This window comes from Pelodiscus sinensis, chromosome 32 (genome assembly GCF_049634645.1).
Source record: "Pelodiscus sinensis isolate JC-2024 chromosome 32, ASM4963464v1, whole genome shotgun sequence".
NCBI lineage: Eukaryota > Metazoa > Chordata > Testudines > Trionychidae > Pelodiscus > Pelodiscus sinensis.
Genome location: NC_134742.1, coordinates 143,087 through 159,641, shown reverse-complemented (window position 1 = coordinate 159,641; position 16,555 = coordinate 143,087). Strand labels below are relative to the sequence as shown.

Below are 16,555 nucleotides of genomic sequence, written 5' to 3'. Positions count from 1 at the left end.
TACCCCTTTCTGTGTGTTTGTCGCCCGTCCCCGGCTGAATCCCTTAATTACTAATCCCGCTTTAAAAGAGAAGTAGCTGGCACAGCTCCTCGCTCAACTCAGCTCCCTTGGGTGATGGCTCCAGGCACTACGTCTACGTCTACACTGGCATGATTTTCCGGAAATGCCTTTAACGGAAAAGTTTTCCGTTAAAAGCATTTTCGGAAAAGCACGTCTAGATTGGCAGGATGCTTTTCCGCAAAAGCACTTTTTGCGGAAAAGCGTCCGTGGTCAATCTAGATGCGCTTTTGCGCAAAAAAGCCCCGATTGCCATTTTCGCGATCAGGGCTTTTTTGCGGAAAACACGACTGTGCTGTCTACACTGGCCCTTTTGCACAAAAGTCTTTTGGGAAAAGACTTTTGCCTGAACGGGAGCAGCATAGTATTTCCGGGAAAGCACTGATGATTTTACAGGAGATCGTCAGAGCTTTTCCGGAAAGTCAAGCGGCCAGTGTAGACAGCTGGCAAGTTTTTCTGCAAAATCAGATGATTTTGTGGAAAAACTTGCCAGTCTAGACACAGCCTACCTGTGTGCCACCTTGTGCTGGCCCATTCTAAGGTCACCTGGGACCCAAATGCCTTCCCAGCCCTCCTCTTGGCGCCCACCAATTTCTCACCAGAATTTAATTTGGAGGGGAGGCTCCCCCTGGATTCTGGTCCTAAACCGTTGTTGCTGATTAAAGACCAGCTTCATTGCGTCTCAGAGGTAAGTCCCAGTGAAGTGTCTCAAGATGGCTCAGCAGCAGGCTCTGACCCCTGGGTTCTCTGCACCAGCTCGGAGCGACGGGCTTCTCTCTTGCTTTGTCTGCCTCCCATGATCTGCCTCCCTTGTGAGCATGCCCTGCAGGTGCGGCTGGATGGGGCCTTCTGGGACCAGAGCGGCTCATTAACCTTGGTTCACTAATGTGGGGCTTAGACACCCCATCACCCCTTCCCCCTTAGGATGGGGTCCAGTGCTGAGCCCTTTTCCTGCCCCTGTCTCCCTCCCAAGAAAAGGAATCCGCATTTGCCCAGGATGAGGGAATCCCCGGCAGTCACAGCACTGTGGAAAGCTAGACCCCTGGGGCGCAGGCATTTGTGTCTGTTCATGGTGCTCAGCCAATGGAGAGACGTGGGCTGCGAGGCACAAGGAGAGGGAGTTACCCAGGAGATATCAGCAAAGTGTCTCCATGGCCCATGTCACAGCCAGGGCCATTCCCCATCCGTGGGTCAGTCACCCTCCCGAGAGAACAGCTGCTTCTCCTGTCTAGGACTTGGCGTTCTTCACCCTTGACCTCTTTGGACACCACAGCCCTGAGGCCCCTGCTGGTGCTCCAGCCCCACAGCTCCCGCCCCAATGGGAACAGCAGGGGAGGGGGACAGTGCCTGGGGGCAGCAGGAGGCACAGAGCCACCCACATAAGCATCTCCCTCATGCCCAGAGCCCACGCCCCCATTGTCTTCATGCACCCCCCACCCACCGAGACTCTGCACCCCCACCCTGCTCCTGCCCCCTCCTGCCCAGATCTCGCACCCCCACCCTGCTCCTGCCCCCTCCTGCCCAGATCTTGCACCCCCACCCTGCTCCTGCACCCTCCTGCCCAGATCTTACAGCCCTGCCTCCCACACCAGAGCACCCCCCCACCCTCAGTCTACTCCTGTACCCTCCGTCCCTGCCACATCTTCCCACCCCATCCCCCTCCTGGACCCTCCCAGACCCCCCCCACTCTCTCCCTTTTCTCCTCAGCCTGCTCCCGCACCTTACTTCCAGGCCATATCCTGCACCCCACCTCCCCACTAGACCCCCACCCCCTCATCACCGGTGGTTGGCTGATGTTCCATGGAAAGGTTTGCATTGAGCGGGGTTGAACAGTTGAGACTCACTGCTCTACCCCATCGCACAATTCCTAACAGGCCCCAAACAGCAGGTGCAGGTAACACACTGTCCACCACAGCTCATCACTGTGACTGCTCTGTGCACACCTCCCTGGGGTGACCCGAGAACTACGGAGTACTGGGGGAGTGGGAGAAACGGGTGAACCGGGAGTGAGCAAACCTGGGTGAGTGCAAGTGGTTTCTCCCAAAAGTTCACTTGAAATGGGATATTTTTAGCAGTGGTCAAAACCAGCCTGTATCTTCGGGTATCATTCCACGAGGAGTACAGCTAGTTCGGATTAGGAAGCCTAATCCGAACTAGCTACTCTGTGCCGCGTGTAGCCGCGCGGCACGGGGTTCGAACTGCTGGCATTTAAAAATGGCGCCGGCCGGCTTCATGCAAATAAAGCCCGGGAAATTCATATCCCAGGCTTCATTTGCAAGTGCGGTATGCCTACATTACCCTCCTAGTTCGAATTAGGAGGGTAGTGTCGACATACCCTTCCACACAAAAACAACAACAAATCTGAAGGAAATAGATTTAAAAAAGTTTTCTTGGAATTTTCAAAATCCCATTTGATTCCCAATGAAAATATTTGTCTGGCTGCCATGCAGATGGAAAGAAAGGTTTTGCTTTTCAGTTTTCTCCCTCTTTAACCCCTTTTCTCCTTCCCACCACCTGGAAAAACAACCCCCTCTCCCCCACTGTAATATATCGAGACAGTCTGGTGGCCACTGAGAGGGTCGGATCAGGGAAAATTGCTCAAATCCAGGGCTACTTACAGTCCTTCCCTATAAGACAACAAACCAGTCACCGAGCACTGCAGCTGCCATGCTAGCCAGCAGGAAGCCTCACAAAACCCCTCAGATACCCCAGTGTTCCCTGCGCCACAACCAGCCCTGATCGGTACACAGGTGAGAGGTTATAAAAGCAACCTCACCAACTTCAAACAGGTTCCCCCAGTCCCAAAGGACCAGCCACAGCCCCAGGTCAGTTTATACTCCAGATCTTACCCCAAAGAGCTGCTAGGCCTGTTCTTTGGCATCTAACAAGGAAAGGTTTAATAATAAAATGAAAGAAAAGGCGGAGAGTGAGATTGTTACAGAGAAGGGGTCAGGTCAACCCCCAAGTGCTTGATGCAGGCTCTTAGCCCAGATATAATAAACTTCTAGCTTAGCAGTCTCCCGTGCACATTGGTTTTCTGTCATGAGCTTGGGTTGTGCTCAGGGCTGCATTACTCACTAGGCAGACCACGTGCCTAGGGCACCAGCAAAGCAGGGGCACCAAAAATGAGATTTGACGGTACAGTATTGTTTTTATTTTGAATTACATATGGGGGGGGCACCATCATCTTTTCAGTGCTCAGGGCCTCTAAAGGTCTGAATCCGGCCCTGGCTGTGCCCCCAGAAAGCTCATGATGCCATCTACATTTTTTCTTAGTCTCCAAGGTGCTGGCCCCAGACATGGACAATGTTTCTTTTTGAGCCCATTGCACCCCCCCCATACAACCACTAAATTGACTCGGCTGGGCCCTGCGTGTGGAGGGACCCCCCCCATCCGGGGCCGCCCGCTGTCGCTTGGGGGGAGGTGCTGGGGGCGGGGGTGTCTCCCAGCGGCTCGGTCCCTGCGCTCCCGCAGGGCAGGCTCGGTCCCCGGGAGCGCAGCGACTGGGGCTCAGAGGCGGCGGCCGCCAGAGGGCCCTGGCTGCGGCTGCTGGCTGCTCGCTCGCGTCTTCCTCCGCTTTATCTGCCGGGGCCCGAGCTTCCCTTCCCGGGTCAGGCGCTGCCGCTGCGTCCGCGCTGCGCCCCGCGGGGAGCCCCGTCCGCTCCCCAGCGCCGCGCGGCGCCCGGCCCTGCTGGAGCCAGCTGCGCGCCCAGCCCCGGAGCCGCAGCCTGCAGGTGAGGGGCGCGCCCCGGGCACAGGGCCGGGCAGGAAAGTGACTCTCCCCCCTCCCAACACTCCTCGCCCCAGCGCTGCTCCCGGAGGTCGGGCGGGGGCTGCGGGTCTCAGCGCTGCTGCGCTACCGTCCCCCCCACTCCCCTCCGGCTCTGCCCCCCGGAGCGCCTGCAGGAATCGAGCCGGCCCCAGGGGAGCGTCTGGGCCGGGCCGGGCGGGGCCGAGTCTGGTGGGGGAAGGAGAGGTACTGGCAGCAAGGGCCGCAGGAGAAATTCCGGTAGTTAAGTCCTGTGGCGTCCCCATGTCCCATTTGCTTCAAGAAATACTTGCGGACAGGCGTCCTCTTTTCTTTGTAGAAAGCGTTCTTATTCCCAGAGCCCAAAAATTAAGCGTTTGAAGTTACACCACGGAATGGCGGAACTGCATTTAAAGGTTAATAGCAAGAGTGATTTCGGTAAAGTCCCAAAGAACAAAGGGGCTGTGATTGGTGGAGAAAGAGAGATTTGGGGCCGGGGGAAGTCAAAAATAAGGAAACTACTGGGTTTATGAAACAAAATACAGGACTATGTAGCACTTTAAAGAATAACAAGATGATTTATTAGGTGATGAGCTTTCGTGGGCCAGACCCACTTCCTCAGATCAAATAGTGGAAGAAAATAGTCACAACCATATATACCAAAGGATACAATTTAAAACAAAAGAACACATATGAAAAGGACAAATCAAATTTCAGAACAGAAGGGGGCACATGAACTGTCATTCATGCTTAAATTCAACACTTTACGCCTAAGTTTGAATAAAGACTCTAATTATCTTACCCATTACAAAGCTAGCTTCCCCAATTATCACCTCTAATATCATTAGCTCACAGACATTTACCTCCCCCCTCCCATCCCCCTTCTGTTCTGAAATTTGATTTGTCCTTTTCATATCTGTTCATTTTTTTAATTGTATCCTTTGATATACATGGTTGCGACAATTTTCTTCCACTATTTGATCTGAGGAAGTGGGTCTGGCCCACGAAAGCTCATAATCTAGTAAACCATCTTGTTAGTCTTTAAAGTGCTACATAGTCCTGTATTTTGTTTCATAAACCCAGTAGTTTCCTTATTTTTTACTTCCCCCGGCCCCAAATCTCTCTTTCTCCACCAATCCATGTCTGTCTATCTATCTATCTATCTATCTATCTATCTATCTATCTATCTATCTATCTATCCCCCCCACACCCATCTATCTATCTATCTATCTATCTAGACTTACCCAGCATTGTTTGGGTCCATGTGTCATTTCAATCAGTGCTCTTGGGGGGGGGAGAGCTGGGGGGAGAGGCTCAGGATGCAGACTGCCCCAGAAAGAGAGGGAAACCACAGCCCGCTATCACTGCAGCAGCTTGGGGCCAGGTGAGAAGCCCCTGTCCATGGTGGCTGCAGCTCCAGCAGACACAGCCGGGGGAGGGGTGCATGTCCCCCAGCTGGGGCAGAGCCAGGTTTGTCTGCCCCCTTGTGCTTGCCAGCCAGAGGGCGGAATGCAGCAAACTGCACTTTCTCCTCATTCCCTGACAAAGGGGAGCAGCCAACAACATCCCAGTAAGAACGGGTGGGGCTTCAGCCCTCCCTCATCCTCCCTAAAAGGTGCGTGGGGAGAGGAAGACTCAGGGCTGGAGCAGTCTGGGACAGGGGTCGGGGGGGGAGCAGCCAACTCCTTTCACCTGCCTGGTGGTTCTGTCTCTTTTCTGTAGGGTTTTCTGAGAAGCGGTCCCATTCTAGGCACATCCCGTTGTCCTGGCACAGACCAGCCCTGACCCGGCTTGAAGTTATGATCAGAGGAAGTTGTGTCCCAAATGTGGTGAGCCAAGCTCTTACCTTTTAAGAGGAGTTCTTGAACAGATGCGCACATATAAAGTACAGTGGAGAGAGGAGATAAATACTCTCACCCTGAAACAGATAGTGGCTCTGTCTGTCTGTCTGTCACTGGTAACAATTGGCTCTATCAGCCAGGAGTTCCAGACACAGGTGTCTACTGGACCAGTTCACATGCCATAATTAGTGGTGTGGCTTTCAGGAAGAGCTCAGCAGTCAGAATCTGCCACTGAAGTCTGTGGCATTTGTTTCTTGGTTTGAGAGCTTGACGTATTAAAACAAACACAAAACACAGAGGCCGGTTTCTACAATTGATACTTGTATAAAGTGATGTTTTTTTTTTAAAAGTTAGCCCACGGCCCAGCCCTTTTCTCATTTGACGCCTGATGCCGATATGCTACTAGATTTTAAGGGCCCTTTAGGACTGTTTAGTGACTCTGTCCTGCAGCATCGCACTGGCCAGAGAATTTCACCTCCTGATTCCTGCATCCAGCCCAATAATGTGCAATGCTTTAAAGATGCCGTATGCCCCACTTTCCACCAACTTCCTGGGCCAGCTCTTAATAACCCTCCCTGATAAAAATGCAATTTCCAGTTTCAGTTTGTCGTTGTCTGCTTGATTCTGTGTTTTCAGAACTCTTCTCATTGTCTAGTTGCTCCCAGAGCATATCAAGTCCCTGCAGAAATAGATTCAACTCCTTAAGTCTCTCAACATACGGCAAGTTTCCCAGACTGAAGTATTCTTGTGCCTTTTTTTTTCCTGAACCCTTTCTGAGCTTTCAAAAATATGGATACCACAATTGGAGGCGGTATTCCAACGGGGGTGTCTCCAATGCCATAAATTGGGGTAACATCACCTCTTCAACTCCAGTACTCCCTGTCCTCAAAGACTGCATTCGGCCTCTTAGCCACAGACCACATTGGGAAAGCATGTTTGTTTCATTTCCCCCACGACCTCTAATGCCTGTTTCATTAGCAGAAGTGAGACATTATAAATCTGTGCTTAATTTCCCTCCTTTATTCACAGGTTGTTTCCAGGCCATGCCTGGAGCTTTCTGCTGGGTGAACTCTGGCACACGATCCAAAGTAGATGATCAGCACACCTGTTTTTATTGTGATCCTGTTTGTTGTTCTTATGGCCAAGGATTTCAAACCGGACAGAGTGGCTAATGCTTGGACTCTCTTTATTTTTTATTTCTGGCAGATGGTGGGACTGTGAGGGAGAAGGAGGAGGCCAAATGTTCTGAGGAAGGGGGAAAACTCAGGAGATGTTGCCAAGTGGATCCAAAGTGAAAGTTTCCCAAAGCCCAGCCCCCTGGAACTTGGACAGGAATAAGTGCAGGCAGAGGAGTGCTCCAGCGGAGAGAGGGGTAAACACCAGCATTCCCTGTAAGTTGAGTGCTCGGGCAGCTGCCCAGGAAAGATTCCAGTGCTGCCCAGCTGATTGCCAGAGTGCCCAAGTTGGCACCATGAGTTTCTACTAGTGGTGCACATCTGCACATGCCTCAGTGCATGTAACAAAATTTATTCCACACATGGATGGAAAAAAATAGAGAACATTGCAGGCAGCTCAGAGATACACATGGATGGAAAAAATTAGAGGGATCCTGCAGGCAGCTCAGAGACATCATTTTCTGCCACAAGGGAGAGAGAGAGACGGAGCCCGTGTGCTGACTGAGGCGTGAGCCTTGCTCCAAGTTCAGACCTTTCCTGCTGCCTGGAGAGAGAGTCCGAGACTGTACTGATCACGCCAAAAGTGTCGCTGCCCAATCAGCTCTTACCCCACCTCAGAGAAGCTGCGTGGGACAGGAACCCTGTGGGAAATTGATCCTTCCACACTCACTGCCCCCGGGGAGCAGAGACCCCGCCCTGCTCCAAAGGAAACATGGAGCATTTGTGCATGGGAAGCAGGGTGGGTGGGCTTAGGACTAATAGCCTGTGAGCACGGGGGCTGGATGGCTTGCGTGTTGGGCAGATCCTAGGCAGAGGGGGCAGGTTCCTAAAGGGAGCTGGCTGGAGTGAGGGGGTTGTGGGAGCGGACAGCACAAGGTGGGAGGTGAGCTGGGTGGGGTGGCCCGTTTTTTCACTGTCTCTGTGATGTGAGCTGTATAGACTCCGTACAATTCTAGCAGGAAAGGCTTCCGCAAACAGGCGCAGCAGTGGGCGGGCCCCAGATAACAACGAGTAATTTGCTGCTCAGTTTTAGTCTCTACGGTGCCCCAGGACTACTCCTGGTACAGACAAACAGAGCGACCCCTCTAAGATTTCTTTGCAAATAATTTACTCAGAAAACATTCCAGCTCTCTTCCTGCTGGAGCCAGCAAACTGCAATTCCTCTGGCCTGATGCCTGTGTGAAATCACTGGACACATTTTTTTTTTTGGTGGGGGTGTAATTCTTAGGATGGATGGTTTGTTATCAGCAATATTTGATGGCCCAGTCTCAGCTGCTTGGGTGAGTGGTGATTGGACACATAGAGTTTTCTCCGGTCCCTGGCACAAGAGGGAAAACTCATGCTGAGTACAGGGGCTTGAAGAAGTTCTCATAGGGAGAGAGACAGGTCAGCAGGGTAGGAGAGAAGTGGATTGGGACAGTAGATCATTTGCAACCTCTCCCTCAAGGCAACATTGGCTTCCCCTCCGGATAACTGAGGCTGCCGCCAGATTCATTGGCTGGACGCAGGCTTTCAGTGCCTCTTTCTCTTGCCATATTTGCACCCCGTAATCTCAGGTGCGACCAGGGTCCTCTCAGAGTGTGTCTGTGTCAGGGCTCCAGTGGGGATTTGGGAGCCCAGTCCCTGTCAGGATCTCAAATAAAACGGTGGTTACCGCCCACGAGCGCACCATGAAGAGGAATAATCACAGCAGCAGAGGCTGGAGAAACTCGTCCACCAAGCAGCCACGCTTAAGCCCCCGGCAACATGCAGCCAGCCTCAGCCACAGTGCCGGCCTAGGGCTGTCCTCACAGCCGTGCCTGACTGCCAGCCGCCGGTCACCCCGATCCACCAGGCAGAAATACAGCTTGGCTGAGCCCGCCGTAGCTGGTGTCCTAGGGGAGTCAGGCACCGGGGCATCCCTCTTCCTCCCAGAGGGGGTAGCGCAGGTTGTCAAGTCGGAGGCCGATGAGGATGGAGCCAGCGTGGCAGGGGAGGCAGGCTCGTCCGGGGGTGACACACTTTCAGGCTATTCCTCCGGGGTGGACGGGGAAGCTCCCAGTGAGCCAGCGACCCCGGAGGGCATGGAGGAGGAGGAGGACGAAGAAGAGGAGGAGGAGGACGAGGAGGAAGAGAGTGATAGGCTGGGGCGCCCTAGCCCGCAGGAAGGGGGCGCCCAGCATCCGATGCTGATTGCCTCGTATTTCACCGGTGTCCTGAAGCCGGGTGATCTGCCCCTCTGGAGCGGGGGCGACCTTAGTGCCGGGGCGCGGGCGAGCACAGGGAGTGGCAGGGCTGAGCGCTCATCCCACGGCATCGGCCCCCTGGCCACCTGCCTGCCTGCAGCGGCCACGCAGGGCCCTGCTCCCCGGAGGTACCACCGGCAGAAATCGTGGGTGTGGGAGTATTTCTCCATTGACCCCGGCAACCCCACCCGCGTCACTTGCATGATCTGCCAGCAGATGGTGAAGCGCGGGACGGACCCCAAGCGGCTGGGCACGTCCTCGCTGGGAAACCACATCAAGCACAACCACAGCGTCGTCTACATGCGTCAGAAGCACTTGGGGGGCCCGCAGCCTGGCGGGGCAGAGCCCCCCCATGCACCACGTGGGGCTGCCCCGAAGTGCAAGCAGCGGAGTGGCACAGGCCGGGCCCCCCCAGTGCCCAGGGCACCTGGGAGCATTTACGCCCAGCTGTCCCTCCAGGAGAGCTCCGCGAGGGGCAGCAAGTACCCGCGGGCCCACCCCCGGGCTCTGGCACTGAATGCCGCCTGTGCCAAGATGCTGGCCCTGGACCTCCTGCCTTTCTCCCACGTGGAGGGCGAGGGCTTCCGGGAGATGATGGCGGTGGCCGCCCCACGCTGGCAGGTGCCCAGTCGCTCCTTCTTCTCCAAGAAGGCTGTGCCGGAGCTGGGCCGGGCCGTGAAGATGGCGGCGCTCCAAGCCCTGGGGGGCTGCGAGGGCGGCCGCGTGCACCTGGCGGTGGATGTGTGGACGGGTGGGCAAAGCACCGACTACCTGTCCGTCAGCGCCCACTGGGTGAGCATGAGCAACAGCAGCATCTTGCGCCAGCACGCCACCCTCACCCTCTGCGGCCTGGAGAAGCCGCACAGCCCTGGGCAGGTGCTGGAGCGGCTGCGGGGGGTCGTCCGGGAGTGGCTGCTGCCTCTCTCCCTCTCCTCGGGCTTCGTGGCCTCGGACGACAGCCAGAGCGTGCGCCGGGCGCTGCGAGACGGCGGCTTCCCCCGTGTCTCCTGCCTGGCACGCTGCCTGGGCCGGGTGGTGCGGGAGTTCCTCCGCAGCAGCGAGGAGGTGGAGCGGGTGCTGGCGGCGGCGCGGACGATCTGTGCCCACGCAGGGCGCTCCGCCGCTGCCCGCCACTTGCTGCGGGAGCTGCAGGCGGAGAATCAGCTGCCGCGGCGCCGGCTGGAGAAGGAGGCGGGGGCGCAGTGGGGCTCCACCCTGCACATGCTGGAGCGGCTGTATGAGCAGCGGGCTGCTGTCCAGGCCTTCTGCCTGCGCCTTTCCGCCCCGCGGGATGCTGGGCTGCACCCGCCCCACTGGCCCCTCGTCCGCACCTTGTGCCAGATCCTGCGGCCTCTCGACGACGCCACTGCGCTGGTGAGCGGGGCCGAGGCCAGCCTCAGCCAAGCCATCCCGCTGCTGTGCCTGCTGGAGAAGAAGCTGCTGTCGCTGGTGCGGCAGTACGAGGGCGAGGGCGAGGAGACGGGCCAGGTGCTGGCCCACGGCTTGCTGCAAGCCCTGCGGGGCCACCGGCTGACGGCGGAGATCCGCACGCAGGAGCATTACATCCTGGCCACCTACCTGGACCCCCGCTTCAAGAACAGCATGGCCTCCTTCCTGCCCGAAGGGGAGGGCGGGCTGCCCCGCTGGACGCAGCGGCTCGTCGACGAGGTGGCCCAGAACATCCGGGTGGCCCGTGACCGGCGACAGGCCCCGCAGCAGCAGCAGCGCGAGGGCAGCCGGGGCCGGTCCCTGTGGGACAGCTTGGAGGACTTTGGCCTCATCCGGGCGGCCCCGGTGCTCATGGACTCCGCCAAGGCCCAGGCGGCCCAGATGGTGGAGGGCTACCTGCAGGACACCGTGGTCCTGTCGGCCAGCGCCGAGCCCTTGCTGTACTGGCAGCTCAAACGGGACGTGTGGCTGCCCCTCTTCCAAGTGGCTGTGCAGCACCTCAGCTGCCCGCCCTCCAGCCGCTACGCCGAGCAGCTCTTCGCCACGGGGGGGGCCATCGTGCGGAACAGGCGGGCGAGCCCGGCCACCGGCAGCGTGGAGAGCCTGGCCCTCATCAGAATGAACAAGCACCTGCTCCCACGGGCGTGCCAGGGGCGGGAGCATGCAGCCAGTGGCAGGGACTCGGCCACACAGGACGTGGAGGAGGAAGACGAGGAGGAGGAGGAAATAGAGGAGGAGGAGGAGGAGGAGGAGGAAGATGACATGGAGGGACTCTGATCCCTGATGCAAGCTCCTTAATGCTCTCGGGTGCCAGATTCATTTGCACCGAGCACCAACATTGTCTCTCTCTCTGGAGACCAGCTTTCATGCCGGGATGGGGGTGGGGCGGGTGAGACAGGGGTACAGAGCACAGAAACGGGCCAATCACAATCTCATTCCTCCCCGGCTTTGCTTTTGCTGGCACTTTGTGGACATTTATACAGAGCTTGGCAAAAGGTTTTGGTCAAATAGTTCACACTGAAAGGGCACCGTGGGGCAACGCGTGGCAAATTCAGGTCACGTTCTGCAAATGGTTTCAGCCGAATCAAAACCAATGAGTCAAAATGGTAGGAGGTTTTTTTTGACATTTTGAAAACAAAATGTTTTGACTTTTCATTTCAAACTGATGCTTCATGCGACATGTTGCTGGATTTAGTTTAACACGTGAGAATGAAATGGAAAACAGAAAATGGTGGCAGCTTAAGCTAAATGTTTTGCTTGATTAGAAATAATTTTTTTCTGATTTTTGGGGGTTGGGGGGAGTTCTGTTATGGTTGTATTCGGCTGCATATTTGTGTCCAGTGCTGGTGGGACGAGTGGTCCCATGGTTTTCACTGTACTTACCATTATCCCTCTCATTGTATATCTGTGTATATATGTAGATGTGTGCATAGATAGATCTATTTTGCAGTGTTTTAATCTGTCATGGGAAAATGTCGAGTTGGAATTTGCTGACAGAATCCTTCAATGTATGGGTATTCATTTGCATAAACATGTGACCAGCCACAGTCCTGCCACTGGTTTGGCCTGAACGGTCAGGAGTCCAAGAATGCCTTAGGGGAGGAAGGTGGGGTGTGAAAACAGCAAAGCCAATTACCGCTTTAGAAGCTCTGCATTATGGGCCTCCTGGCCTTTGATTTACAAGGCTTCAGCTCCCTGGCTGCAGGAAAACATGTCCTAGAAGGGATGAGATTCTGGAATCTTTTGGTGTGCGATCCCTGTGGCTGGTCTCTGAATTGTCTGAAGAAAATGAGCCGGAAATTAAGGTTGATATTTTCAAAACCTGGGTGATTTAGATGCTAGCATAGAGAGGAGAATTATGAAGTTTGCCGCTCATACCAAGCTGGGAGAGGTTGCAAGTGCTCTGGAGCATAGGGTCAAAATTCAAAAGGATCTGGACAGACTAGAGAAATGGTTTGAGGTCAATAGGATGAAGTTTAATAAAGACAAATGCAACATGCTCCACTTAGGAAGGAACAATCAGGTTAACATACGGAATGGGAAGTGACTGTCTAGGAAGGAGTACTGCCAAAAGTGATTTAGGGGTCATAGTTAACAACACGTTAAACATGAGCCAACCATGTGACACTTGCAAAAAGAAGCAAACAGGATTCTGGGCTGCATTTACAGGAGTGTTGTGAGCAAGACACGAGAAGTCATTCTTCCACTCTGCTCTGATTAGGCCTCAGTTGGAGTATTGTGTGCAGTTCTGGGCACTACGTTTCAAGAAAGAGGTGGAGAAATCAGAGAAGGTCCAGAGGAGAGCAACAAAAATGATGAAAGGCCTAGAAAACATGAGCTATGAGGGAAGGCTGAACAAATTGGGCTTGTTTAGTTTGGAAAGAAGACTGGGGGGGGGGGGGGACACAAGAGCAGTTTTCAAGTATCTAAAAGGGTGTTACAAGGAGGAGGGAGAAAAATGGTTCCCCTTGGCTTCTGAGGACAGGACAAGAAGCAATGGGCTTAAACTGCAGCAAGGGAGGTTTAGGTTGGACATTAGGAAAAAGTTCCTACCTGTCAGGGTGGTGAAACACTGGAATAAATTGCCTAGGGGGGTTGTGGAATCTCCATCCCTGGAGATATTGAAGAGCAGGTTGGACAGACACCTATCAGGGGTGGTCTAGATCAGGGGTGTCCAAACTTTTTTCAAAGAGGGCCAGATTTGATGAAGTGAACATGCGTGAGGGCCGACCATTTTGCCTGACATTTTTTGAACCATTAAAATTAAATGCAAATTAACTATTTTATGCAAAGTTTATTGCAAACGGCATACTTTTCATTTCGTCACATGGATGACAAATCTAAACAGGTGTTAAATCACTCTGCCTTTCATATCTGAAGGCCAGATGAAAAAAAATCCAGGAAGCTGAAATATATGTCAGGAACATTGTAAAGTACATTACATATTATTGGTAATAAAGGTTGTCTGTCAACTTTTAAGTTCAAAAAATATGAACAGGAACATAACACCAAGTATAATGTTGTGTCCAAATGTATTTATAACTGATTTAGACCAACTAACATTAACTGAGATTTTACAATGTATTCATCTCAATACATATGGATTCGTTGGGGGCCATAAAAGACAGATATTGCCAAATTACCTGTGGGGCCGTATTAAACCGGAACACGGGCCGCAATTGGCCCGCGGGCCGGACTTTGGACATGCCTGGTCTAGATGGTGCTTGGTCCTGCCGTGAAGGCAGGGGGCTGGACTCAAGGTCTGTTCTAGTCCTAATGTTCTACGATTCCATGATGCCAATTAGGGGTCTAACGGTGACATGTTTGAAAGGGTCTAAGCACGCGTCTGGCTGAGTTTCTGCTCCTAACGCCTGTAGATACTTTTATTCAAGAAAATGAATTCTGACTGGGGCAGGGCTACAGGGATGATCAGGAGAATGCAGACACTGACTCCCAGCAGGCGATCAAAGAGCTTAGCAGAGCCACGGCTGAGGAACGGGGATGCAGTTGCTCTCCCTAAATGTAGCCGGGAAGGGAGAGAAGCTACCAAAGCGAATATACAGACCAAATGGGGATAAATGGCAGCGAATGAATCCCTGCTGGAAATGAGGAGGCCAGTTCTAACCAAGAGAGGAGTGAGCTTCCTATGAGCATAGTGGGCTGCCTGCAGGGTTACCAGGTGGCTTCAAAACAAATACCAGACACACTTGATCTCAGATGGTGGGGGGCTGGCTGGGAGGAGGTGGGGAGGGAACCGGCCGGCAGGAAGGAGGGCTGGTTGGGGGAGCAGGGCTGTCCAGGGGAGGGGAGCAGGGGGAGAGAATTGGCCGGAGGGGAGCGGGACAGACCCGGGGTGCATGCAGATCCCGGGGTGCTGCCCATCCTGCACACGGTCCCGGGGAAGCATGAGGGAATCTGGCCCCAGAGAGTCCCTCCCGCCCTGGCCCGCCCCACCTCCCCCGTGTAGTTGCGTACTGCCTGGCTGGTAGACATACTCACATAGTGTGAGCGTTTCTACCAGCCAGGCAGTTCGCAACTACATACTGATACTCATGCTAATAATAAAACGTATCTAATTAGAACATACCGGACATTTTATATCAAATATCGGACTGTCTGGTTCAAAACCGGCCACCTGGCCACCCTAGCTGCCTGTGTAGCATGGGGCTAGTCTCAAGGACCCCCCAGGCCATAGACTCACCGACTCAGAGGGTTAGGAGGGACCACAAGACCCAGCTCGTCTAACCCCTGCCAAGGTGCCAGGTCTGTCATGAGTGAATCAGCCCAAACAGATGGTGCCAGCCTCCTTGTGAACTCCTCCCCACCAGTGAAGGAACATCCAGGAGATGTCTAAATTAGGAAATTATTTGAAATAACGAAATTCGAAATAACTCCCGACATAACGGTTTCAAAATCAGCTTATTCCCCAAGGCAAGCAGGAGTACAGCTTTCGAAATAATGGTAGTGCATAATAAGGACACTCCACTTATGATGTCAAATTAGGGGGGGAGGGTTATTTCAGAACAACTCCCTAGTGTAGAGCAGGCATGGATGGTCGGTAGGGAAGGCACAGTTGTCCCGAAACTACCTCCATGACCGACTGCCTAAGGCTGAGGCGGCTGCCAGGCTGGAACTGTGGCGCGGGTCGCCTGGCTCTACCCCCCGCCCCACCCCCCGGGGAAAAGCAGTCCAGCTCAGCAGCCTGGCCGCTGGGGGGATAGGGTCACGGTGGTGCAGCTTTCCCCTGCCACTGGAGAGGGCTAGGCCAGGGGCATCACGATAGCCCCAGCTCGCCACATGGCCAGGCAGGATCTGGCTGGGAGGGGGCGGGGCTTGGCTCCAGGGGCGGGGCCTCGGGCATAAGGAGCAGGGCTGGGTCTTGCCTGCCTCAGCTGGGCTTTCCCCCGATGCCCATGGACCAGGCACAGACTCCTGAGGCCGCTGGTCCATCGCCTGACTGGTTTTAGTTAGGAAGTTTGTCCCGCGATGTAATCTGCAGCGTCTCTGCTGGTTTGCGCCCCCTCCACAGCAAGCCAGATCAGCTTTGCTCCGCCTTGTGTATGGCCGCCTTTCGAATAGTGGCCTTTGTGCCTGTCCTGTAGCCGTGCGCATGGCTTTTCCCACTAAACACAGCCCATTTGTGCAGCCTTTGTACGTCATCCCTTGGCTCATTTTTCTTGCCCCACAGCCTTTCTCTGCACAGTTCACCGGAGCGGCCTACCCCACGCCAAGCAGCGCGAGCCTGTCTCCGCCTGAGCCGTGCATGCGAGGCCTCTGGTGATGTCACCTAAAACTGCATTTCCCTTTTCGGCACAGCCAGCTCATGCTGAGGTCCGGCTCCAGCACAGCTACAGAGCCTTTCCAGCCATGCTGCTGCCAAGCCTGTTCGTGCCCCTCCCCCGGCCCTGGCGCTGTACGTGTGCAATTGCAAACGTGCTCAGTAGGCTTCCTTTCTGTGAACAGTTGACTGCAACGCTGTATGATTATGGAGGTGCCGAATTATGGAATCAGATGCATAACGCTGGACACCAGTCTGTGACACTAATGGGCGGGGCATCTCCCAGCAATGCGCTTGGTGCTGTGTGCATAGTGCGTGTGCTTGCTGTGCAGTGCTGAATGGGTTCCTCCCCAATCATTTGCATAAAGGGTAGCTATTTGAAAGGCGCAGGCCTCCACCCAAAATACTTTAGGAACATAAATAAAAGACGGTTATTTGCTTTAATTTTGCATAAGTCCTGTGTTTGCTAGTGTCCTGTGAAGCCATTGACCCTGAGATAGTAGACTACTTATAAAGCAAGATTTGGCGCTGTGCTCTTTTGCTTGCCACAAACAGGAGTCTCATGTCACGTGCCAGAAATGATCTTTTCTGTGCCTTGCTGTCCAGAAGCCACCTGGGACTCTCGGCGCTATGGCGGGAAGTGGATGGCTGAAGTGCGCCTAGTACAGGGGCAGGCAATACTCTTTGATGGTTGGGGGGGGAGGCGCATGCCAAGAATTTGGAAAGGGGTCAAAAGCTGCACTGTCTGATAGTAAGGGAGGCGCTGCAGGGTCTAGGATGGA

At 54.4% G+C, this 16,555-nt stretch overlaps 1 protein-coding gene across 3 annotated transcripts; it reads left to right on the top strand.

Moving 5' to 3' along the window:
• The first annotated feature begins 3,459 nt into the window (after positions 1 to 3,459).
• LOC106731406 (zinc finger BED domain-containing protein 6-like) lies at positions 3,460 to 11,724 on the top strand. 3 transcript variants are annotated; one of them, XM_075913555.1, is made up of 3 exons: positions 3,460 to 3,791; positions 5,528 to 5,634; positions 6,853 to 11,724. In XM_075913555.1, exon 3 carries the CDS (start codon positions 8,492 to 8,494, stop codon positions 11,270 to 11,272), a length of 2,781 nt encoding a protein of 926 aa, XP_075769670.1. In that variant the 5' UTR covers positions 3,460 to 3,791; positions 5,528 to 5,634; positions 6,853 to 8,491; the 3' UTR covers positions 11,273 to 11,724. The 3 variants fall into 3 exon arrangements, with proteins under 3 accessions (XP_075769670.1, XP_075769672.1, XP_075769671.1); XM_075913556.1 differs by lacking the exon at positions 3,460 to 3,791 and adding an exon at positions 3,813 to 4,221; XM_075913557.1 differs by lacking the exon at positions 5,528 to 5,634.
• The last annotated feature ends 4,831 nt before the right edge of the window (positions 11,725 to 16,555 follow it).